Source organism: Cavia porcellus, unplaced genomic scaffold (assembly GCF_034190915.1).
Source record: "Cavia porcellus strain 051 isolate PalLab524CR breed Dunkin Hartley unplaced genomic scaffold, mCavPor4.1 scaffold_22, whole genome shotgun sequence".
Taxonomy (NCBI): Eukaryota; Metazoa; Chordata; class Mammalia; order Rodentia; family Caviidae; genus Cavia; species Cavia porcellus.
The window spans coordinates 53,205,078-53,227,851 of NW_026947505.1; the positions used below are offsets into that span (position 1 = coordinate 53,205,078).

Here is a 22,774-nt window from a genome sequence, read left to right on the forward strand (position 1 = left end):
TTACAAGCCTTAGAAACTCTTGCCCAGACAAATAACTTGACCATTACAGGAACTTCGTTAGAAATCTACTCTTTAACAGAAAGCATCAGTTTATGCCTTAGAACTCCTTCCTTTTTCTGTCCACCAGTGATAAACAGTTCTATCAAGAACAGTATTCAATCCTAGTCAAGCACACAGTCCCAACCCTCTCTACCTCTGCGCTAAGACCAGCCTTAAAATATATTTCAAATTCTCAGTAAATCTGACTTAACTCATCTTTCCAACCTGAGACAGTATCAAAACTCTAATGTGGTGATGCTCTTCCTTACCCTACCAAGCAATAAAATCAGTTTTATCTCATTAAAATGTGATGGTGGTGGTATTTGGGGAGTTAGCATTGGCCATGGCAGTACCTCTGTAGGTACAAAGATAAGGCCTAGGGTTGGGGATTTAGCTCAGCGGCATAAGCACCTGCCTTGCAAGCAGGCAGCCGTGAGTTCGACCCCCGGTACCGATAAAAATGCAAAAGACAAAAAAAGAAAAAAGACAGGGCCTAGGAATTCGCCAACAAATGTTAGAGGGAATAAGAATGAACTAGTGTAAATTATATGCCAAGCAAAATACGTCCACTAATACTTCCATTAGAGAAGGAAAATGGCTTGTCAAGACCATAACATGTAGTCCTTGTAAAATTCCACAAGTGGTCAGTGCATTTTAAAAATTCTTTTTGATCAATTCCAGATTTATTCTGCAGTTTTTTAAGGTTGCCTAGAAGTCTCTGCAAGAGCTCATCAGCTTTCAAGTTGGATTCTTTCCAGTGGCAATTTAGGTTATTATCAACTTCACGGTTCTAATCACAGCCCAAAGACATTCAATCCAAAGTACAATAAAGAATCGAAAGCTGTTGGCTGTGGAAGTGAAGGAAACAATGAGTGCCTTTCAAGGTTTACATTTTCACCCCGAGAAAGTGGTCTCCATTCCACTATCGGCCCCTTCACAGGATTCTCTACTCCAAAGAGCAAGGAGTGGGCAGAAACAAACTGGATTCCGCGGAACACGCTCTGCTGCTGAGTGAGGATCGGCCAGCAGAGGCCAAGGGGGTCTGGAGTCTCGGACTTTTGGGGGAGTCTTCCTTCCGCCCACTCTGGTATCCATACCTGACTGGCAATAGACCTGCGAAAACCGCTCGCCATATCTCGCTCTGAAACTTCTTGGTAGCGGGCCTAGTACCGACTACCCTCCTCTGTAGTCCCGCCTCTGCACACCGGAAGCCCAGCGAGAGAGCGACGACAGCCAATCAAGGAACCCTATAGCTCGCCGCTAACCTTTGCCCTCTTGCCGCGAAGGCGCGCGGGAAATCTCGAGTGCATCCGGAAACCTCCTGACTGCTGGGACTATGGCCACCTCCGCGGTGTCCAAGGTACGTGGGTTGGCACTTACGAGAGCTCCACCGCCCCCTCATTCCTGTTTGAAGACGCAGTGAAGCCAAAGTTACGTCTATCTCGGTTTCCTGGCTTGAAGGCCAACGGGCAGATTTCAGGCTTCTTTGCCCCAGGTTCAACTGACGCCAATTTTACGTTGGAAGTGAGATCGCGAATCTGTCTTGTGGTGCGACTAGGATGTTTAAATTCCAATTCGTGGAGGTCGGATGCTCCCAGGATGTGACCCCAGTCTCCCCTACTTTTTCTCTCTTAAGTATTCACTGTGTGTCAAAGCTCTCCTTTAGGTATTCAGATGCTTATGAATTACGACAAATGTGAACAAGGAAAAAAGTCTTGTAGAAGAGAAAAAGATGAAAGTGACATTTTGCCCGAGACTTGGGAAATGAATAGAAGTTTTTCAGGCACAGGATTGGGTGAAGGAGACCAGAGAGAATAACATGTTCTTTGCCTTAGAAGATGGAAATAAAGTGGCATATGAAAAGACGTCAGTTTAGCCATAGGGTAAAGAAAGAGTAGGAGCATTAGGATAAATAAGTATAAAAATGAAACGTAGATATGTATATGTTGGGTGAGTCGACTCACATATGAACTCTCTTTGTGTGGGTAACTTAGATGGCAAAGGTTGGCAAGTCAGTATAATTGGTAAGAAAATTGCTGGGCATGGTGGTAATGTCTGTAATCCCAGCACTCAGGAGGGGAGGATTGCCACACATTCGAGGCCACCATGGGATGAATTCAGAGCCAGCTTGAACTACTTAGTGAAACTCTGTAAGAAAGTAAATCCTAAAGTTATATTGCCAAATATAGTATCCACTAGCCGCAAGTGGCTATTTAAAATTAGAACTACAATAAAATTAAATAAACTATAAAATTCAATTCTTCAGTTGCACTAACCACATTTCAAATAATCATGTAAAACTATCACTACTGTACCAGATTGAGCAGATAAAATTCTTTTGGGCAGTACTGCTCTGGATCATGTCAAGTAAGGCCTTTAGTTGCCTTTTAAGCAGTAGGAAGCCCCTAAAGTTAACTTGCGTGGTGAAACTGAAAAATGCAGACTTTGCAAAGACTTTTTCTCCATGTGTTCCAGCAATGGAATGATGAAAACTAAGGATTTAATTTTTAATTTCGATTAAAATGGTCTATGAGAAGCACATTTCCCAAAACTACATCTCAGGGAGTAAATACAATCCTACGGTTTAAGGTTTTGAAGCATTAAAGACTGATGTTGGATGAAAAAGTCAGAAGAGGTTTAACTGTATTTGTTTTTTGTTGCAATTATTACTGTTTTTGCTGCTGTTTTTCTGATTATAAAGTTCCATAGGTTTTGAGTGGTCTGTGTCCTAATCCTATTGTTCTATAACACCTCTTACTTTTTCTCAGGAAAATATGTTTGATGTTATAAATGCCTGTATTGGGAGATTATGAAATATACTGTACAATAGTAAGAACCCTTTAGCACCATTCTTAAGTATTTTTAGTTCTCTTTTTTGATGAAATTTTCTGTTGGCTGCCCACTTAGATGTTTCCTTCATCTCAAGCACCATCACTTGATGAACAGTTCAAAGTGGTTATACTAGGCTGGAGATTTAGCTTAGTGGCACAGTGCCTGCCTTTCAATGGTGAGGTCATGAGTTTGATCCCCAGTACCAAAAGAAAGTGGTTGTACTATATTGTTATCACTGCTTTATAGAAGGATCCATTCTAGGGATTTGCCGTATCTTGCTTCTTTTCTTTACTGAATTTTAGGTTTATATGGAAAAGAGTCAATGAAAAGTTGGTCATGGTACCACATGGTTTTTATAAATATGTATGTGTATTTCACATAGTTTCACTAGTTGTAAATATAAAAATATAAGGCAGAATTCTTAATTTGGAAATTATAATTCAGATAGGCACTTTATATTTTGCATAACTGCCTTTTTTTAATACTGAGATGACTTTTATAGGTATATTGCTTTTTGTTTATCTTCTGTATAAATGGAATTTAAGAAACTATCCATAAAGTAGAACTTTAGGTTCAGTAAAAGGCACAAGAACCAATTACTTAGGGAGCTATGTACCATGGTCCAGTATAATAATATAAAACTAAATGTGGCCAGGAAATTACCAAGAAAATTATTTGATAACATTCATTTATTCTGCATGCTGATTGCCAAATGTATATGTTAGCATTGTCCTACACATTGGGAAAACATTTATAAATAAAGTACAGTGTGTACACTGAAGTTGCCCACCGTGTAACTGGGGAGACAGACTCAGAATATAATGATAATACCATGGAAGTGATTTAAAACAAAAGGAAATAAAGGTGTTCAAGAATTGTGAGATCTCAGGGAAAAGAACATTTCTGACTAGAGAATTGGGGAAGGTTTCCCAAAAAATGTGAATTTTCAGTCCAGTTTTAATGAGTAAGTTTATTAGCTGAAGGAAAATGTAGGGTGGTGAAACCCTAGCCAACATTATGTTTCCTGTCAGCATTCTGCAAGGTGCTTAGAGTTTAATTAATTCTTTTTTTATTTTTGGGATTGAAGAATGTCACTATTATCACCCTTCTTGATTTTTATTTTTAATATGCAGTGTTAATGTTATTTCTGTCGAGTTTTATAAAAATGAAACCTTAATTAAATTAAATTGCATCAGCTTTTATTTTCTTTGTTTGCCTATAACAGCAGGTTCCCACAGTAAAACCAAAGATCTTTAAGAGCATGCCATGGGAAAAAAGGAAAAAGAACTAGATAGTATTTTAAGATTTTTACTTCTCTGATTCAGAGAAAAGTCATGTGATTTCTTAGGACCCGAAAGAAACATCTCTTCCACCTCCCCTTTTTGTAAAAAAATGTATTTATTCATAAAATATTTGGTTAACCATCTTTGTCTGCTTAAGTCTATGGCTATTTTGATTTTATGCTTTTTTATTTCATAGGGCTGTTTTGTGTTTAAACCAAAGCTTAAGAAGAGAAAGATCTCTGTGCCAATTGGTAAGGTGTCTCAACATCAAATTTATTACTTTTTCTTCCTCTAATGTCTTCATAACCTTTAAAAACTAATCCTAATCTGGTTTATTTACCATGTTGATGTAAAAGTTGCATTCCAAAGCTCTGGTCAAAAGAGTAAAGGTACACCAGGGTTGTGTTCTCATAGGGAACATAGACATATCTTCAAAAAACATATTGGAAAATTACTTTATTTTGATGATTTCTCTGCCTATTTTTTATCTACAACTTTAGAAATAAAAATAACGGTCATTTGATACTAGAAAAGTATACTGATGCCTAATCAAAGAATCAAAGCAATTGCTGTTTTGTTAAAATGCTGGTTCATAATACAGATTTCTACCAATAGTAGTAATATATACAGAAAATGAAATACATAGTTTTACATGCAAAAATTACAAAAAAATAAAACTAGATGTGCATATATTTTCTAGTGAAAATTGTATAAGCTTATTTTGTAATACACAGTATTTATGGAGAAATTTGAAACATGCTTAAAATTTTGATTAACATTCCATTTTATAGATAAACTTGGCAAGATAATCAAAATTCATCCTATGGAACATATAATAATGACTTTAGAAACTACATGAATGTGAAATAAGATGTCACATGTTCCAATTTAGGCATCAGTGCTGTGTACACCAATACATACTGAGAAAAAAAGGCCAAAGATTTAGATCTTTCTTTCTTTCTTTCTTTCGTACTAGAGATCAAACTCAGATCCTTGTTCATGCTAGGCAAGAATTCTACCACTGAGCTACTGTTGATTTTATTTTGAGAAAAATCTATAATTTGCCCAGGCTGGGTTCAAATTTGAGATCTTTTTTCCTCAGCCTCCTGTATGACTATGGGCATGCATTATCTACTACTATTCTGAATCTATCACAGTAATGTTCCCAGGTTGTGGAAGTACACAGTTATGGAATCATCTGGACTAGAATGAATTAGACAAGGAGTATGATCCTGATCCTAACTAATTCTATTGCCTTTGCCCTACTGTTCAACCTTTCCCCAGACACTCAAACATTTGACAGTGAAAACCATTCTGTTCAATGATCCAACAAAAATTTAGTAATATGGTCATCTATCTTTTTTTTTCTTTTTTTTTTAAATTTTAGTTAAGGAGGAAAAAAAAACAGAAAAAAGGTACAAGTTATACAGAATTTCAGAAAAAATAAACAGTAGGAAATCACTAGTTACAAGTTGTCATCTTAGAAATAGTTGTTAAAGTTACAAAATTAAAGCATATAGAAGGAATTTTCAAACAGTGAGACTGCAAACAGTTTTGTTCAGTGATCCAACAAAACTCAGTAATATGGTTATCTATCTTATACACTTAAATATATATACAGTTATATCTTTTAGAGAACTTTCTTTTCCTTTCTTTTGTACAATGACAATTACACATTTTGGGTTTTATTGCTCCCACAGTTCTTATTACTTTTTTTTTAAAGAAAGTAAAACCAAATGTGACATACCAGGACAGAGTCAGTCAAATCAAAAGGATGGACATAATACATAATGTAAAAACAAAATACAAGGTGATCAACAATAGTTACCATAATGCCTCTTGTTATCTTAAAAAGAATTGCGTATATCATCAGTTATAATAAAATTGAACAAAACAGTAAAGAATAAGACCAATAAAACCAAAACATTGGAGATATTAGAGGACTTCAAAAGAAGATAATAGTCAACCAGAATGGGCGGCACAATGAATCTTATTATCTTCATAGTTGTTGCCTATACTTTCAAACTTGGTACTATCAAGCATAACAGAATAGAGGAAAAATCAGTCAAAACAAGATGGTGACAGCAAGACAGAGTTTCAAATCAAGTTAATAGGAAATCAAAGTGGGTTACTGTAATATATCCTGCTTTTTTTATTTATTTTTCCCTTAGTTAAAAGAATAAAAATGAAAAAGTGGATAATAAAAAGGAGATTGAGATAAAAAAGAGGGCATAACAACAAAACAGCGCAGGTCAAAACATAGCCATTAAGCAAAATAGTGTTTCACCACAAGATAATCTCGACATAATAGTAGTTACCATAGTGTCTCTTCCCTTAAAATCTTTGGGTATAACTTCGTATACTGTAGCATCAAACATATCAAGACAATGTAAAACTGTTCAAGAGAATGACAGTATTACAGGGTATTTGGAATCAACTAACAGAAAATGAACAGTGGTTTCTGTATAATCTTGTCTATAAAAGTTTTTGTTTATATTATCACATATAATAAAATCTAATAATATACAACACGTTAAAAGCGATGGAGACAGAAGAACAAAGGCTTGATGGGAATTCAAAACAAGAGGATATTAAATCAGCACTACCTATTATGATGTCTTATTTTCTCCAAAATGGCTGTTCCTACCATCTAACCTTCTCTGCCTCATTTCTGTTGAGCTCTTTTTCTGTCATTACTTGTCAGTTTGTCTTCTTCATTTCAATTTCTGCTCCATTCATTGTGGCCACTCTGCCACTGTTTCTGGAATCTTGGTGTTTTTCATTTTTAGAATATCCTGCAGTAATCTCTGTAGAGTTGAATTGGTGGTTGCAAATTCCCCTAGTTCTTGTTTATCCTGTAAGCACCTTGTTTTTCCCATCAATTTCTAGGGACAGTTGTGCAGGATATATCAATCTTGGCTGGAGGTTATTATCTTTCAAAGCTTAAATTATTTCCCCCCACGCTCTTCGTGATTTGATGGTTTGTGCCGAGAAATCTGCTGTAATTCTGATGGGTGTTCCCTTGTAAGTGATCTGTTTGTTTTCTTTGACGGCTTTTAATATTCTGTTCTTATATTGGATTTCTGGAATTTTTATTATTATATGCCTGGGTGTGTCTCTGTTAGGGTTGTAGATAGCTGGGGTCCTGTATGCCTCATACATCTGAGTGTCTTTACCTTTTGCTAAATTAGGGAAATTCTCCTGGATTATTTCTGTGAATAGCTTTTGTAGTTCATTTGTTTGAGTCCCTACTTTTTCTTTTATGTTCTTAATTCTTAAGTTATAGATCCTCTTATCATCTTCTAGTCTTTGTATTATTGCTGTTTGTTTTCTTGTTATTTTTAAGAAGTTTTTCATTTCATGCTCCCACCTTACAAATCTGTCCTCCAGTTCTGATAATCTATCCTTAGTTTCTTTCAAGCTGTTATGCCAGCTTTCAATAGAGTTTTTTGTTTCCTGGTAATTTCTTTGAACCTGTTTCACGTATTCTATGTTTTCTCTATTTTCTCCATCAAACAATTCTCCCCTTTTTTTCTGTTCTTCCATTCCACCATCTGTTTTTTCTTGGGCGGTGCTTAGCATTTCTCTAACTATTCTCCTTATTTCTTGCTTTATTTCATTAAATACTTCATTTTTGAACTCGTCTATGAGGCTCCAGAGATACCGCTTTATGTCTATAGGTGCCGTGTCTGATATTGCATGTTTTCTGTCTTCATTCTCTTTTGCATTTACCTTTCCTGGATCAGTGTTCTCAGAATTGGGGACTGAGGACCCTTTCTTGGTGCTCCCTTTTCCCATACTTCTTGTTCCTTCCATACAAGTGTCTGTAGGAGGCCCAGGTGTTTTTTTTTTTTTTCTTTCTTTGTTATAGTTTGTTTGAATCCACTGGCTAGGTGTTCCCGCCCACTACAGTGTACTAGGGTGACACAGACCTGGGCAGCCTCTGCTGGGCCCGCCCCTCCAGGTCGGCCTACTGAATGCTTCACTGCTAGGGTGTACTGCCAGGCACAGGGACCTGATTTGGGCTAGCCTACTGGATCTTAGTCCGCGGCATCACCAGGCCAAGCACTCCCCACCACTCCCTCTTGAGAGGGGAATATGCGACTAAAGTCACTGCAGGGCCCTGTTCCGGCTAGTCTGCTTGTTCCCAGAATGTCCTCTGTTGGAGTCTCCTAGTCTATGAAGGGTCCCCATTTCTCTCACTTACCGCAGGTCAGTCCCCCTCTCAACTCTGTTTGGTTCGCCGATTCCAGCTCTCAGAGCTTTCGCACATCTCTCTCCCTGTCGTGCGGATTGGGAAGCAGTATCAGCAGCAGGAAATTCAAATCATGGTTTCCAATGGCACGGGATCCAGCTTCCGCACTGAGATTTTATCTGTTCCTGTTATAGCATCAGGATTGCATTTCCAGTTAGTTTCTCTCAGCTTAGTTCGTTCCTGGGTCGGCAGGGTACATCTCAATTCGCGTAGGACTCCTCACACGGCACCACTCCTGGATTCTAAACTGGTAATCTCAGAGAGCCTCCGTGGCTGCTGTTATTTGTCCGCTATGTTCTCCCGGAAGTCCATTTCATATTTCTTATGTCTTTAGCTGCACCAAAAATTCTATCAGCTAGTTTCATCAGTGATTCCCCTGTGCCAAACTATGGCTCTTATTTCACTCTTCGTTTCAGAATTTAAGACAGGTTATTTTGTACATTTTTCTCTTTCTTTCATTGCATGGCTTCAGGGTCTCATGGAGTCCTTTCCATGCAGCAGGCAGCCAGGAGAACTCACAAAATGTAACCTAGCCAGCAAGAGGGGCTCGGAACAACTTGCTCTGGACTGGCAGCTAAGCAACATCGGTCATCTATCTTAAACACTTATACATACAGTTATATCCTTTAGAGCACTTTCTTTCCCTTTCTTTTTTTATAATATCGATTATACATTTTGGATCTTATTACTCTTTCTGTTTTTATTATTTTTTACACTAGAGAGCTAATGTGATATTTACTAATCTGAGTCTTGTTTATTTCCCTTACAAGGATAGTCTCAAGTTGCCTCCATTTACCTATAAAGATCAAATTATTGTTTTTAGATCTGAGTAATATTCCATTGTATAAAATACTACATCTTTTTCATCCACTTTGTGGTTGATGGGCATTTTGGTTATTTCCAAGAGTTAGCTATCACAAATTGTGCTGCTATGAACATGGGTGCACATATATCATTGTGACATAACCTTTTCAATTTTTCTGGGAAAACCCCAAGAGGGAAATAGTGAGATTTAATGAAGCTTCCAAACCTAGTTTTTTGAGGAATCTCCATACTGATTCCCACAGTGGCTGCACCAGTCGACATTCCTACCAACAGTGGAGAAGTGTTCCATCTTCCTCACATCCTTGCCAACATTTGTTATCAGTTGTTTTCTTGATGGCAACCATTCTTTCCTGGGTGAGATGAAATCTCAGTGTTTTTTTATTTTGCATTTCTCAAATGACAGGTGATGGTGAGCATTTCTTCATGTATTTATTTGCCATTTGTATATCTTCCTCTGAGAATTGTGTGTTCATCTCTGATGCCCATTTTTGGAGAGGGTCTTTGAATTTGGGGAGCTTGATGTTTTTCAATTCTTTATATGTTCTGGATATAAATCCTTTGTCTGAGGGATTGTCGGCTAAAATTCTTTTGCATTCTGTGGGTTTTTCATTTTGTTGGTATTTTCTTATTACATGCAAAATTTTTTAATAAAAGGAGTCCTAGTTGTTGATTCTTTGAAGTACTTCCTGTGAGGTTTGCATTTTGTTCATGAATTCTCTGCCTACCCCTTTGTCCTCAAGACTTCTACCTACCTTATCTTCCAGTAGATTTAGTGTTTCTGTTTTAATATTTAGATCCTTGATCCATTTTGACTTTAGTTTAGTGCATGGTGATAGGCATGGAACTATTTTTAGTCCTTGGCATGTGGAGAGCCAGTTTTCCCAACACCACTTATTAAAGAGGCTATCTTTTTTCCAGTGAACATGTTTAGCCCCTTTGTCAAATATAAGGTGGCTGAGTGTCTTTGTAGTAATGTTTCCATCTTCTAATCTGTTCCATTGATCCTCGGGTCTATTTCTTTGCCAGTACCATACTGATTTTATCACTGTGGCTTTGTAGTATAGTTTCAAGTCAGGAATTGTGATGCTTCCTGTCTTGCCTTTGTTGCCCAGAATCGCTTTTGCTATTCTAGGTTCTGTTTCCAAATGAAGTTTAGGAATATTTTCTTTAGCGAAAAGTAAAAATCACATGATCAATGCAGAAAAAGCTTTCAATAAAGTCCAACACCTTTTCATGATAAAAACCCTACAGAAACTCGAAATACGTGATATATACCTAAATCTCATAAAGGCCATTTATGACAGCCAACAGCCCACATATACTAAATGGACAAAAACTGAAAGCCTTCACTCTAAAATAAGGAATAAGACTCTATTCAATATAGTTGTAGAAAAATTAGCCAGAGCAATCAGATAAGAGAAAGAAATAAAAGGAATAAAGATAGGAATAGAAAAAGTTAAATTATCATTATTTGTGAATGACATGATACTTTACATAGAAGACCCAAAAAACTCCATTAAAAGACTACTAGAGGTAATAAATAAATTCAGCAGCATAGATGGATACAAAGTCAACACTCAAAAATCAATAGCATTCCTGTACACAAACAAAAAACTCCATGAGAGAGAAATTATGAAAATATCACCTTTCACAATAGCATCTAAAAAAACAAAATACAGGAATCAACCTAACCAAGAATGTGAAAGACCTATTTGCTAAAAATTATACTACTCTAAAAAAGGAGATTAAAGAGGATATTAGAAAATGGAAGGATATTCCTTGCTCTTGGTTAGGAAGAACCCACATTGTGAAAATGGCTGTACTCCCAAAACCGTTACACAGATTTAATGCAATCCTAATTGTAACCAAAGTTTCACAACCAGGATACTGACATTGATACCATCACTTCAATAGAAAAATTAGGATGTAGAATTAAGCATATTTATATGTGGCTTTTGAATGCCACAGTTTTACTAAGGAACTATATAAGCTGAGTACATAGAATAGAATTTTGCTAAATCACATAATATGATCTTAATCCTTCAGCTAGCTAGACAAGTATTAGACTGAAGGATTAAGATAATAGTCTAATTGGAAAGGAAATAAAGGGTAGAAAATACAGTTTATACGGAGAATATGCTTTTCCACTAACAGAGAAATGAACAGTGATCTAGAGCTTTATACTCTATAGACTTAGTCTGAAAGAAATTTGAGGTCATGCAGGGTGGCGCACACCTGTGATTCCAGCACTTTGGCGACTGAGGCTGAAGGAAAAGCTTGAGTTCAAAACCAGCCTGTACTGCATAGCAAGACCCTGTCTCAAGAAAGAAAGAATTCTTTATTCTTTTAGTTCCTTATTCTCCTCTCTAGATAAAAGTAAGCTAATACTAATAGGCTTGGAAAACTGCACAAAGAATGACTGTTACAAATTATTTTTATGTGATTGATTTATAAACAAATTTCTGTAGTGCTGGAGATTGACAGATTTATTAGAAATAATTCAGAGAGAGCTGAGTGTGGTCGCAAATGGCCTGTAATCACAGCACTCAGGAGTCTGAGGCAGTTGGGATCACTGAGAGTTTGAGACCACCTTGGATTATATAGTAAATTAAAGGCTAGATTGCACTGCTTAGCAAGTCTCTGTCTCAAAAAAAACAAAACAGAAGGGTGGGGGGAGGTCTCGACAGAAATAGTTCAGAGAAAATTTTAAATCTTACTTGTAAGAGTTATATAACATGCAATGGCATCTGGTGTATCAGCAATATAATTATATTGAATATTGGTAGCATTTTTCAACATTTATGTGCTAGACTCTTCTAAGCATTTTTATATGTGTTAATTTGTTTACTTTCATGGGTATATTTTCATTGTATCCATTAAAATATATGAGAAAGCTAAAGATGGTAACAGCAGCCTATAATTAGTGACGATGGGGTTTGCGGTGGAAGGATAAGATCAAGACCAGCCTAAACAGCACAGTAAGGCCCTGACTCAAAATTTAAAAAGACATGAAATAGCACTTTTTCAATTTGGTAAAGCTGAAAGTGGTCGAACTAGAATTTGAGCCCAACTTGCCTGATTTCAGACCGAGGTCTAACCACAACTTAATACACCCTTTAGAACATGAGGCACAAATTTGCTTTGAACTTTTTATGTTGAATTTCAGCTGTAATTTATTAAGATTGTTTATAATTTTTAGTGTCAGTAAACCTAAGTTCTAATTACATAATTAGAACTTTGCTTTAGAATTTTGTTAGGTTTTAAGTGTGTGTGCTGAGCTAAGACCAGTAGATAATGTTATAATTTGAAAATCTTGGAGAAATTAACCCTAAACAGATGGAACAAGACTGAAGAAAACATCTACTTTTTAGCACTTTCCTTCACTGACTTACATTCATGAAACAGATTAGATGCTCTGCACTTTGCCTGCTATCTGTCCCCTGACTTGAGGATGCTTATGGAGATTCCTAAGAGAGTGGTAACCCTCAGTCTCCTCAGTATTCTGTGAATGACTGCACAGCCGACAAACCAACCGGGCACAAACTAGGGGAAAGGGTTGGCACTGGTATTGCACTGGCATTGTAGGAGAGGTGGCCCTGAAGTGAAGCTTGAGGAGCAGGGAGTGCCTTCACAGCAATGAGTGTACTTTCACTGGCTCCTCTCAGTGCCTGCTTATTTCTTACCAACCTAACAAAGGACTGAGAAAAGTCACAATAATAAGGCACAGTGTCTTGCTGTTACTGTTTCCAATTTCTAAGTTTCTCAGTGGTATTCAATGCAGCATTATGCAGCACATAAAATTCATCTTGATTGGCACTTAACATTTTAGGTATGATTCTGCCCTTTACTAATATAAAGTGACATCTTGTTCTGTTTAATCCTACCTTAATATTCTGCTTTCTCTCTTACTGTAATATTTTGTCTTCTTGCTTTGTTATTTGTTTGCATTTCAATTCTGTAACTTTGCTATTTTACTACTTGAAGACTGGTATATTCTGCAATATATGGTGCAATTAAATATCAGTGTTTGCTAAAAAATTGAATTGACTGCTTAGTTCCTTAACACAAAAGAGAACTTCTATTTCAGACTATAAATTAACTTAAAAATTGATGATAGAATTCTAATAGAAGAAACATAACATCCTGAAAGCTCTAGCTTTTGCAATAAAATATGTAGCACTGTATGATAAAAATATGAAGTAAAAAGTAGAAACCTGTAAAGAATTTAAAATATTTGATCAAAGAGAACTATAATATTCTTGGATGTGAATTCTTTTTAAACATCTTACAGTGTTGTTTCTTCTAGTCTATAAGCTTGATTGTAATTTCATCAGTATATCAGTGTATTATGAAAAAGTGACACAATTACCATAAATTCAATTTGATAGGTTGGCTTAGTCTTTTTTAGTAAGAAAAACATTGATAGCAAAAGACTTGAATTTTGTCTATATTAAGTGCACTAATGTCTACAGTATGATTAAAACATGATGAAAGTTTAAATTTTAAAAAGTGTATTACAAAGCTATGCATGGTGGCACATGCCTATAATCCCAGCACAGGGGAGGGTGAGACAAGATTGCTATGAGTTTGAAGCCAGTATGGGCTGCAGAGTGAACTCAAGGCCCGCTTGAACTGCATAGAGAAACTCTGTATCAAAACAAACAAACAAACAAACAAAAGTTTAGTACAGTAAGATACATTGTTATTAATCCCCTCCAAAATACACTCCTCTATTTCAAGCACACTTACCCCACCCTTCTTGCCACTTTAAGAAGCACTTCTGGAACTCCTTTTTCTTCATGAATGTCTTTAGTTGGATTGCTATAACTGCCTCAGTGCCCTAAATCAATTAAAAGTGTTTACCTTTCATGGTTGTTTTGACTTTGGGGAAGAACCAGAAATAACATGGTGAATAAGATAATTGAAGACACATATTAATGTTTTCATTTGACAAAAATTGCCATAAATGGTTAATCAGCAGGGAGGATGATCCAAAACATACTTTGAATGTTTACATTTTAAAAAATTCATTGAAGTAAAAAACATTGCCATTAATTTCCTTCAAAATACTCCAGATGGCTTCAGAAATACTTACCTGGCTTCAGACATACTTACTCATCATTCTTGACGATGCATCTTTTCCTGCAGCAAACTTTGATCACCCCTTGTACAAAAGCTACAGTGATTTAAACAGGTTGGCATTCACATGGGCATAAAAGTAAATTTGGTAGAACAAGATTTACAGTTCAGAGATCCTACAAGTTTAAGCATCGTTGCGAGCCTGGGCTCCGTAGTGTGTTCAAGGCTAGCTTAAACTAAAAAGTGAGACCATGTCTCCAAAAAAAAATAGTTTCGGGTATATTTAAGTATTTAGACTGAAAAGCCATCTCTGTGAACTACTCTGTAACAAGTGTTTTTCCAGTGGAGGTGATAACCTACATGTGAGTTATTAATCAGTTTAGTAAGCCATGAAACAAAACATTTGCTGTTACTTAAGGAGGATAGGATTATTTTATGTAACTTATTTTTATTATATGGCATATGTTAGATAATGATGTAAGATGTGTTCTTTAATGTGAGTCATAGTTTAAAGGTTGGAAAACCATTGCAAATAAAAGGTGTGTTATCAAAGGACATTGGAGAAAACTTTCAAAATAGTGTAGAAAATAATACAGGCTAAATAAAAAACAACTGTGACAATGGAACAAAAATACAAGTACAAAAGATCATTTAATTGAGAAGATTTGAAAGCAAATGTATAAAACAACATTTATGCATCATAGAATAAAACAAATAATGAAAAATATGTACATACTTAAACCCAAAAGCCATTACAAAGTGTTAGAAATTAAAAAGTAAAGGATAGAATCAATCTAAAAAGTAAGACATTTTAAATCTTACAATGTTAATGTGTTTAATATGTTAGTAAAAACTAACATAAAATCTAACGCAAAGAATGTGGCTTATTATGTTTTTTGATGAACAGGAAAAAATTCAACCCCCACTATTTATTTTGTGCCTTTGCACATTTTCCAACTTCTACTAGGTAAAAAACTGACTTCTTTCTATATTTACAGAGGAATATTTTAATAAAGAGAAAAATGAGTCTGAAGACAGTAAACTTCGATTTGAAACTTATCACTTGACTTGGAAACAGATGAAATCAGAAACTGAGGTGAGTATTCTTTTGTTAATCTTGCTCTAATTCTATAAATCTCATATCCGTTGCTTTCCATCATTCTAAAAGAATATTGTTAAAGGGGATTTCGCTCAATGGTGTAAGCACCTGCCTGGCAAGTGCAAGGTCGTGAGTTTGATCCACAGTACCAAAAAAATAAACATTGTTAAAAAGCTGGAGGTGGTGGCTCATATCTGGAATCCCAGCACTTGAGAGGCTGAGGCAGGAGGATCATTGTGCGTTAGAGACCAGCCTGGGCCACAGAGTGACTCAGAGTCGAACTGCATAGTAAGACCTGGTCTTAAAACACACACACACACACACACACACACACACACACACACACACCAGCCTGGGCCACAGAGTGAGCTCAGAGTCGAACTGCATAGTAAGACCTGGTCTTAAAACACACACACACACACACACACACACACACACACCCCAGCCTGGGCCACAGAGTGAGCTCAGAGTCGAACTGCATAGTAAGACCTGGTCTTAAAACACACACACACACACACACACACACACACACACACACACCAGCCTGGGCCACAGAGTGAGCTCAGAGTCGAACTGCATAGTAAGACCTGGTCTTAAAACACACACACACACACACACACACACACACACACACACCAGCCTGGGCCACAGAGTGAGCTCAGAGTCGAACTGCATAGTAAGACCTGGTCTTAAAACACACACACACACACACACACACACACACACACACACACACCAGCCTGGGCCACAGAGTGAGCTCAGAGTCGAACTGCATAGTAAGACCTGGTCTTAAAACACACACACACACACACACACACACACACACACACACCAGCCTGGGCCACAGAGTGAGCTCAGAGTCGAACTGCATAGTAAGACCTGGTCTTAAAACACACACACACACACACACACACACACACACACCAGCCTGGGCCACAGAGTGAGCTCAGAGTCGAACTGCATAGTAAGACCTGGTCTTAAAACACACACACACACACACACACACACACACCAGCCTGGGCCACAGAGTGAGCTCAGAGTCGAATTGCATAGTAAGACCTGGTCTTAAAACACACACACACACACACACACACACACACACACACACCCCAGCCTGGGCCACAGAGTGAGCTCAGAGTCGAACTGCATAGTAAGACCTGGTCTTAAAACACACACACACACACACACACACCAGCCTGGGCCACAGAGTGAGCTCAGAGTCGAACTGCATAGTAAGACCTGGTCTTAAAACACACACACACACACACACCAGCCTGGGCCACAGAGTGAGCTCAGAGTCGAATTGCATAGTAAGACCTGGTCTTAAAACACACACACACACACACACACACACACACACACACACACACACCAGCCTGGGCCACAGAGTGAGCTCAGAGTCGAACTGCATAGTAAGACCTGGTCTTAACACACACACACACACACACACACACACACACACACACACCCCAGCCTGGGCCACAGAGTGAGCTCAGAGTCGAACTGCATAGTAAGACCTGGTCTTAACACACACACACACACACACCCCAGCCTGGGCCACAGAGTGAGCTCAGAGTCGAACTGCATAGTAAGACCTGGTCTTAAAACACACACACACACACACCAGCCTGGGCCACACAGTGAGCTCAGAGTCGAACTGCATAGTAAGACCTGGTCTTAAAACACACACACGCGCGCGCGCACGCGCGCATATTGTTAAATATGGGAAATTACTGGTCAGGCACAATCTGCAATGTCCTAAAAAGTAAAACAAAAACTCAAGTTCCAAACATGAAGTGTAGCTTCAGACACTAGAATGAACTAACTGCTAGAGCAAGGAGTGTTTGTTTCAAATGATGGCACTTTAAAATTAATTATTCAGTTAACAAGTTAGACAACTGTGAAACAAAACTGTCTCTAAACTCCTTCATTTCCTCATCCTCATACCTAGTTACATTCTTTTCTATAGCCGTGCCCTGAGAAATTTCTTCAGGATAGCGGATTAGTAGATTTAGGGCCAACATCTAGAGCTAATGTTTTGTTTGACCAACACATTGTTAATAGTTTTGTTTTTGAATACTTACCCTAATGGGAGAGTTACGTATTTTCTGGTTTATTAGTGCTTTCTACCAGTTTCACAGATTTACACCTAGCAGCTTTGTTAATTCATGTATTCCGTGGGATCCTTGAAAAGATTTGAGTTTGTGGTTTCTAGTTTATACCCTCTTTATATGGGCTATTTCCAAGATTTAGCTATTAATAATGCTGCTATAAAATTGGATATGCAAATATCACTGTGGTATGATGCTTTTAACTTTTTTGGGAAGTTACCTAGAAGGAGAACAGCTAGGTAAAATGGAACTTCTAGTTTGAGTTTTCTGAGAAGTCTCCATACTAGTTTGCATAGTGGCTGTACCAATTTACACTCCCACCAACAGTGGAAGCGGGTTCCTTTTTTCCTACAGCTTCACCTGCATTTGTTATTGGATGATTTCTTGGTGGTAGTTGTTCTTTCTGGAGGGTGATGAAATCTCAGTGTTCTTTTAATTTACATTTCTGAAATGACACTGATGTTGAACATTTTTTCATGTACTTTTTGGCCACCTATACTTCTTCTGAAGAGTATATTCATTTCAGATGCCATTTTTTGGATTAGCTCTTTAAATTTTGGTGACTTAATTATTTTGAATTCTTTATATATTTTAGATATTATTCCTTTGAGGAGTAGCTAGCAAATTTTTTTCCCATTCTGTGGGGTTTTTTTTTAATGATCCCATTGATTCTTTGTACTCTTTCTTGTGCACCTGGGGTTCTTGGCCTACACCTATGTGTTCAAGAGTTTTACCTGTTTTGTCTTCCAAAAGATTGAATATTTGTATTTTATTATTTAGATCTTTGATCCATTTTGATTGCAGTTTAATGTATGATGAGAGATAATGAGGTCTAACTTCAGTTTTTGGCATGCAGATAGCCAGTTTTTCCAGCACCATTTATTAAAAAAGGCTGTCTTTCCTTTAGAAAAAATATTTATCCCCTTTTTCAAAGATAAGATAACTGAGTGTGCCTGGAATTGTTTCTGTTCTGTTCCGTTGATCCACAGTCTGGATTGTTTTTTGTATTTGTTTTTGTTTTTGCCAATATTGTTCTGTATTTCACTATAGCTTTGTAACGCAGTATAAATTGAAGCACAGAATTGTGATAGCCCCTACCTTAACCTTCTTGCCCAGATTGTTTTTACTATTCTAGATCTCTTTTTGATTCCATCTGAATGTTAGGATTGCCTTTACTAGTTCTGTGGTGTTTTGATTAGGATTGCCTTATCTCTGTATAACAGTTCTAGAAGTACAGGGTAGCCCTTTTGAGGAATAGGGGCTATCTTCTGTTTCCTGATATCCTCTTTGACTTAGTACTTGTTCAGAGTACTAAAATTTTCATTGAAGAGGTCTTTTGCTTCCTTGGTTAGGTTAGTTCCTAAGTATTTCATTTTTCTTACTGGTATTGACAAAGGTATTTCCCTGATTTTTCACTCCTTGAGTTTGTTATGGTGTATAGGAAGACTGTTGAGTTGAGTATTGACTTTGTATCCTGTTATACTACTAAATTTGGTCTTTTGATGGAATTTTTAGAGTCTTTTATGAAGAAGATAATGTCATCCACAAATGATAATTTAATCTCTTCTTTCCTATCTATATTCCTTTTATTTTTTCTCCTGTCTAATTACTCTGGCTAACATTTTGAGAACTATATTGAGGGCAGCAGGCATCCTTGTCTTGCTCCTGATTTTGGTGGGAAAGTTTTCTGCTTCTTTCTATTTGTATGGTGTTAGTCATTGGTTTATCCTACCTAGATGGCCTTTTTCAGACTGAGATAAAAATCTTTTATATCTAGTTTTAGTGTTTTTATCATGAATGTAAGTTGCATTTTATCAAATGCTTTTGTGCTTCTATTGAAATAATCATGTAGTCTTTATCTTTGGTTCTGGTCATGTGGTAAATCACATTAATTGATTTGTATGTGCTGAATCATCCCTTCATACCTGGAATGAATCCTGCTTAGTGGTTATATATAATGGTTTTGATGACTTTCTGTTAAGCCAGTATCTTACTGATAGTTTTTGTTTTTTTGGTTGTTCAGTTTTTTGTTTTTTTGGAATTTACAACCTCGCATTTGCCAAGCAGGCACTTACACCTTACACTGCTGAGCTAAACCCCGGCCCTTACTGACAGGTTTTTTATCTATTTTCAATCAAGAGATTGGCTTGTATTCCTCTTTTTTGGTTGGATCCTTCTCTCATTTTGAAATCAGGCTAATGTTTGCTTCCAAGTACTTTGAGAGTACTACTCTTTTGATTTCATTAAAGAATTTGAGTATTAACATTAGTTCTCAAAAGTTCTTTGAGAATTCAACAGTGAATCTTTCAGGACCTGAACTTTCTTAGTTGGTAGTATTTGTTTGTTTGTTTTGTTTTTAATTTCTTCAATTTAATTGATGCCGAATTGTTCATGGTTTTTATATCTTCTTGGTTTAGCTTTAGTAATTCACAAATATCTCAGAATTTTATCCAGTTCTTCTGACCATTCCATTTTACTAGAGTACAGGTTCCCAAGTATTACCAGGAAGCTTTTCAGCAGGCTCCATTGTGATTTAACCTTTTACATTTCTAATTGCATAGTATTGTGTCTTTTCTTTCTTTATTTTGGTAAGATTGATGCACAGTTTGTCTATTTTGTTTAATCTTTCAGAGAACCAATTCCTCTATTTATTTATCTTTGGTTATAATTTCATTGATTTCTGTTCTGTTATAATTTCCTTCCTGGTAGTAGCTTTGAGTTTGGATTATCCTTGTATTTCTAGGACCTTGAGGATGCATCATTAGGTTATTTATATGAGCTCACTTTTTCTGATGTGGAGTATCATAGCTATTAACTTTCCTCTTAGGACTGCTGACTTTGTCCCCCGTAACTTTTTATACATCCCTTTGCTGGTAAAGGTTTGCTGATCCTCTAAATGACCTTCACAGTGCTGCCAGATTAACCCTTCTTAACCTGGATTTAATCATGTCTTCATCACATCCCATCAGTGACTCTCTCCAGAAAAAAATCTAAATTCTAAGCACCATGTGTATTTTTTTCCTGGCCTTTTTACATATGTATGTAGCATCATTCCTACCATTTCTCAGGTTTTCTTAACCTTACCTATATCTGTAGTTGTGTGTTGCTTTTATTCTTCCTTACCTCCCCAATCTTCATTTCTTCTGCCTTACCTTTGCTTCCTGTCACCTTCTTACCATTTGCTCTAATACCTTTGTTCAAATACATTATCTGCTTAGTTTAGATGGTCCTACCTTGCCTCCTTTACTGCCTTGTATTTTAATTATAAGTCTTCTCATCGGATTACTTTCTTAGGGTAGAGACTGGCATTTATAAGGTGATTAGTAAATAAAGGTTTGTTAAATGAATACGTGAAAGAATTTTTATTAGTACACATTGGTAATACAGAATAATGAGTTTCCTTTTGATATACTGATACATACACATTACACACTTTGATTGTTTCAGCTCCATTGTGTTCTCTGTTTCTTCACTTTTTGTCCCTGGTGCTCTTCCTTACCTCATTAGAGACTTATTGAGAGAAATTTTTAATGAGGAAATAAAGATCAGAGCAGAAATCAATGAAATTGAAACTAAAAAAAAAACTCAATAAATCAAAAAGTTGGTTCTTTGAAAGATTAAACAAAATAGACAAACCCTAAGTCAGTCTTACCAAAATAAAAATGCTAGCGATTTAAAGGAAAAACTTGTTTTGTATTTTATCCATCTTTTAATCATTTTACATGTAATCTTTGAATAGAATTCATAACAAATTTTTTTTCCAAAACCAGAGAGGGAGATCAAAAGGGTCACACTAAAATATACTTCTTTAGTATATTTCCAAATGGCTATTCCATGATGTTATATACACAGGAATGTCTCTGAAAAACTGTTTGCAAAAAGAAATTTACCTCTATCAACATTAATAAACAGGAGGTAGCAGCAGGAGCTTCTCTATCTCATACACCCTATTTACCTGGGAATAAACTTTTTATAAGAAAAAGAGGAAGGATAGCACAAAAGGAGATTGCCATAGATGGCCTTCTTTTTCTTCTCCTCCTGTTGTCCTGGGCCAGTACCCTGCACAATCTAGGCAAGCATTCTAACACTGAGCAACATCCTTGCCCCTTTTTAATTTATTTTGAGACAGGGTGTTGCTGAGTCTCCACACTGGCTTCCTTTGTTTGGTACCTAATCCTCCCTCCCTTCTGTAATGTGTGTTGTTGCCTGGTCCCCACCCTGTCCTCCTACCCATTATCCCCAAATGCCTATTTCTGTAAAATGCAATTTAGACTTCACCCATTTTGCCTTTTCTTTAAGTCTCATACTTTGTGTGTAGCTCATTTGATGTTAACACGTGTATATGCTTTCTTCTCTTGTTAATATCTTGCCAGTTTATTTCATAGATTAAATAAAATATTGTGATTTGCAGCAACTACAGGAAGAATTAAATAAAAACCTCTTCAACAATCTGATTGAATTTCTGCAAAAGTCTCATTCTGGATTCCAGAGGAATTCAAAAGACTGGGCCTGTCAAATAAAACTTAAAGAAATTCCAACAGCCGCTCTTGTTCTTGGTATGTATGTGTTTATTCATGCACACATTTTTAATTGGTTTCTATTATTGAGAATAGTAGGAATAACTTGTTCAGATAAACCTCTTTTTTGTGTCTTTTATTTATAGAATTAAACTATGGTTTGCGTGCTTCAAAACCATTATAATGTTCATACAAATGTAAATTAAAATAAAGTGATCCAGCAAGTGTTCTGTTCAACTTTTTGTGAGGAGTCATAGTTGTTTTATTCTTTCTTCCTTTTATATGTTATGAGATTTGGATTAGGCAGTAAAGAAGTCACCAATATGTTAGTTGATGTGATTTTTGTATCTTTTCCAAAAAATCGTATCTTTAAGGGAATTAATCTAAAATTAACTTATTTCTCTGTGCTTAGTTTTTCAGTTTCATATTGTTTTATTAATATTGCCCAGGAAAGGCTTTTGATGAATTGTATGCAAAAAAAAGCCTCTGTAATATCAGGAATTTTTTTTCTTCTCTCTCTCTCTCTCTCTCTCTCTCTCTCTCTCTCTCTCTCTTCCCCCCTCCCTTTACCTTTTTTGGAGATGAGGGCATGATAGGGATGAATTCAAGGCCATAAACAGGCTGAACATGTTACTGAGCCAGGTACCCTTATCCCTGCAAACTTCTTTCATTCCTTTTGAAAAACAGAACAGAATTTATTTGGATTCCAAACACACTGGTTATTTCATTTCCAA

The 22,774-nt window shown here is 36.6% G+C and overlaps 2 protein-coding genes across 5 annotated transcripts in view; one reads left to right on the forward strand and one right to left on the reverse strand.

The window, feature by feature from the left end:
- The window catches only part of Rars2 (arginyl-tRNA synthetase 2, mitochondrial), a 70,601-nt gene extending 69,342 nt beyond the window's left edge, over window positions 1-1,259 (reverse strand). For 2 of the 3 annotated variants that reach the window (XM_013150011.3, XM_013150012.3), the window contains exon 1: window positions 1,137-1,259. In XM_013150011.3, coding sequence (XP_013005465.1) covers window positions 1,137-1,172 — 36 coding nt within the window. In that variant the 5' untranslated portion in view covers window positions 1,173-1,259. The remainder of the gene's footprint in view (window positions 1-1,136) is intronic. The other variant, XM_063233193.1, reaches the window with a different exon arrangement.
- Orc3 (origin recognition complex subunit 3) overlaps window positions 1,228-22,774 on the forward strand; it is a 67,944-nt gene continuing 46,397 nt past the window's right edge. For both annotated transcript variants that reach the window (XM_005002615.4, XM_003467424.5), the window contains exons 1-4: window positions 1,228-1,399; window positions 4,351-4,405; window positions 15,312-15,409; window positions 21,935-22,079. In XM_005002615.4, coding sequence (XP_005002672.2) covers window positions 1,376-1,399; window positions 4,351-4,405; window positions 15,312-15,409; window positions 21,935-22,079 — 322 coding nt within the window. In that variant the 5' untranslated portion in view covers window positions 1,228-1,375. The remainder of the gene's footprint in view (window positions 1,400-4,350; window positions 4,406-15,311; window positions 15,410-21,934; window positions 22,080-22,774) is intronic.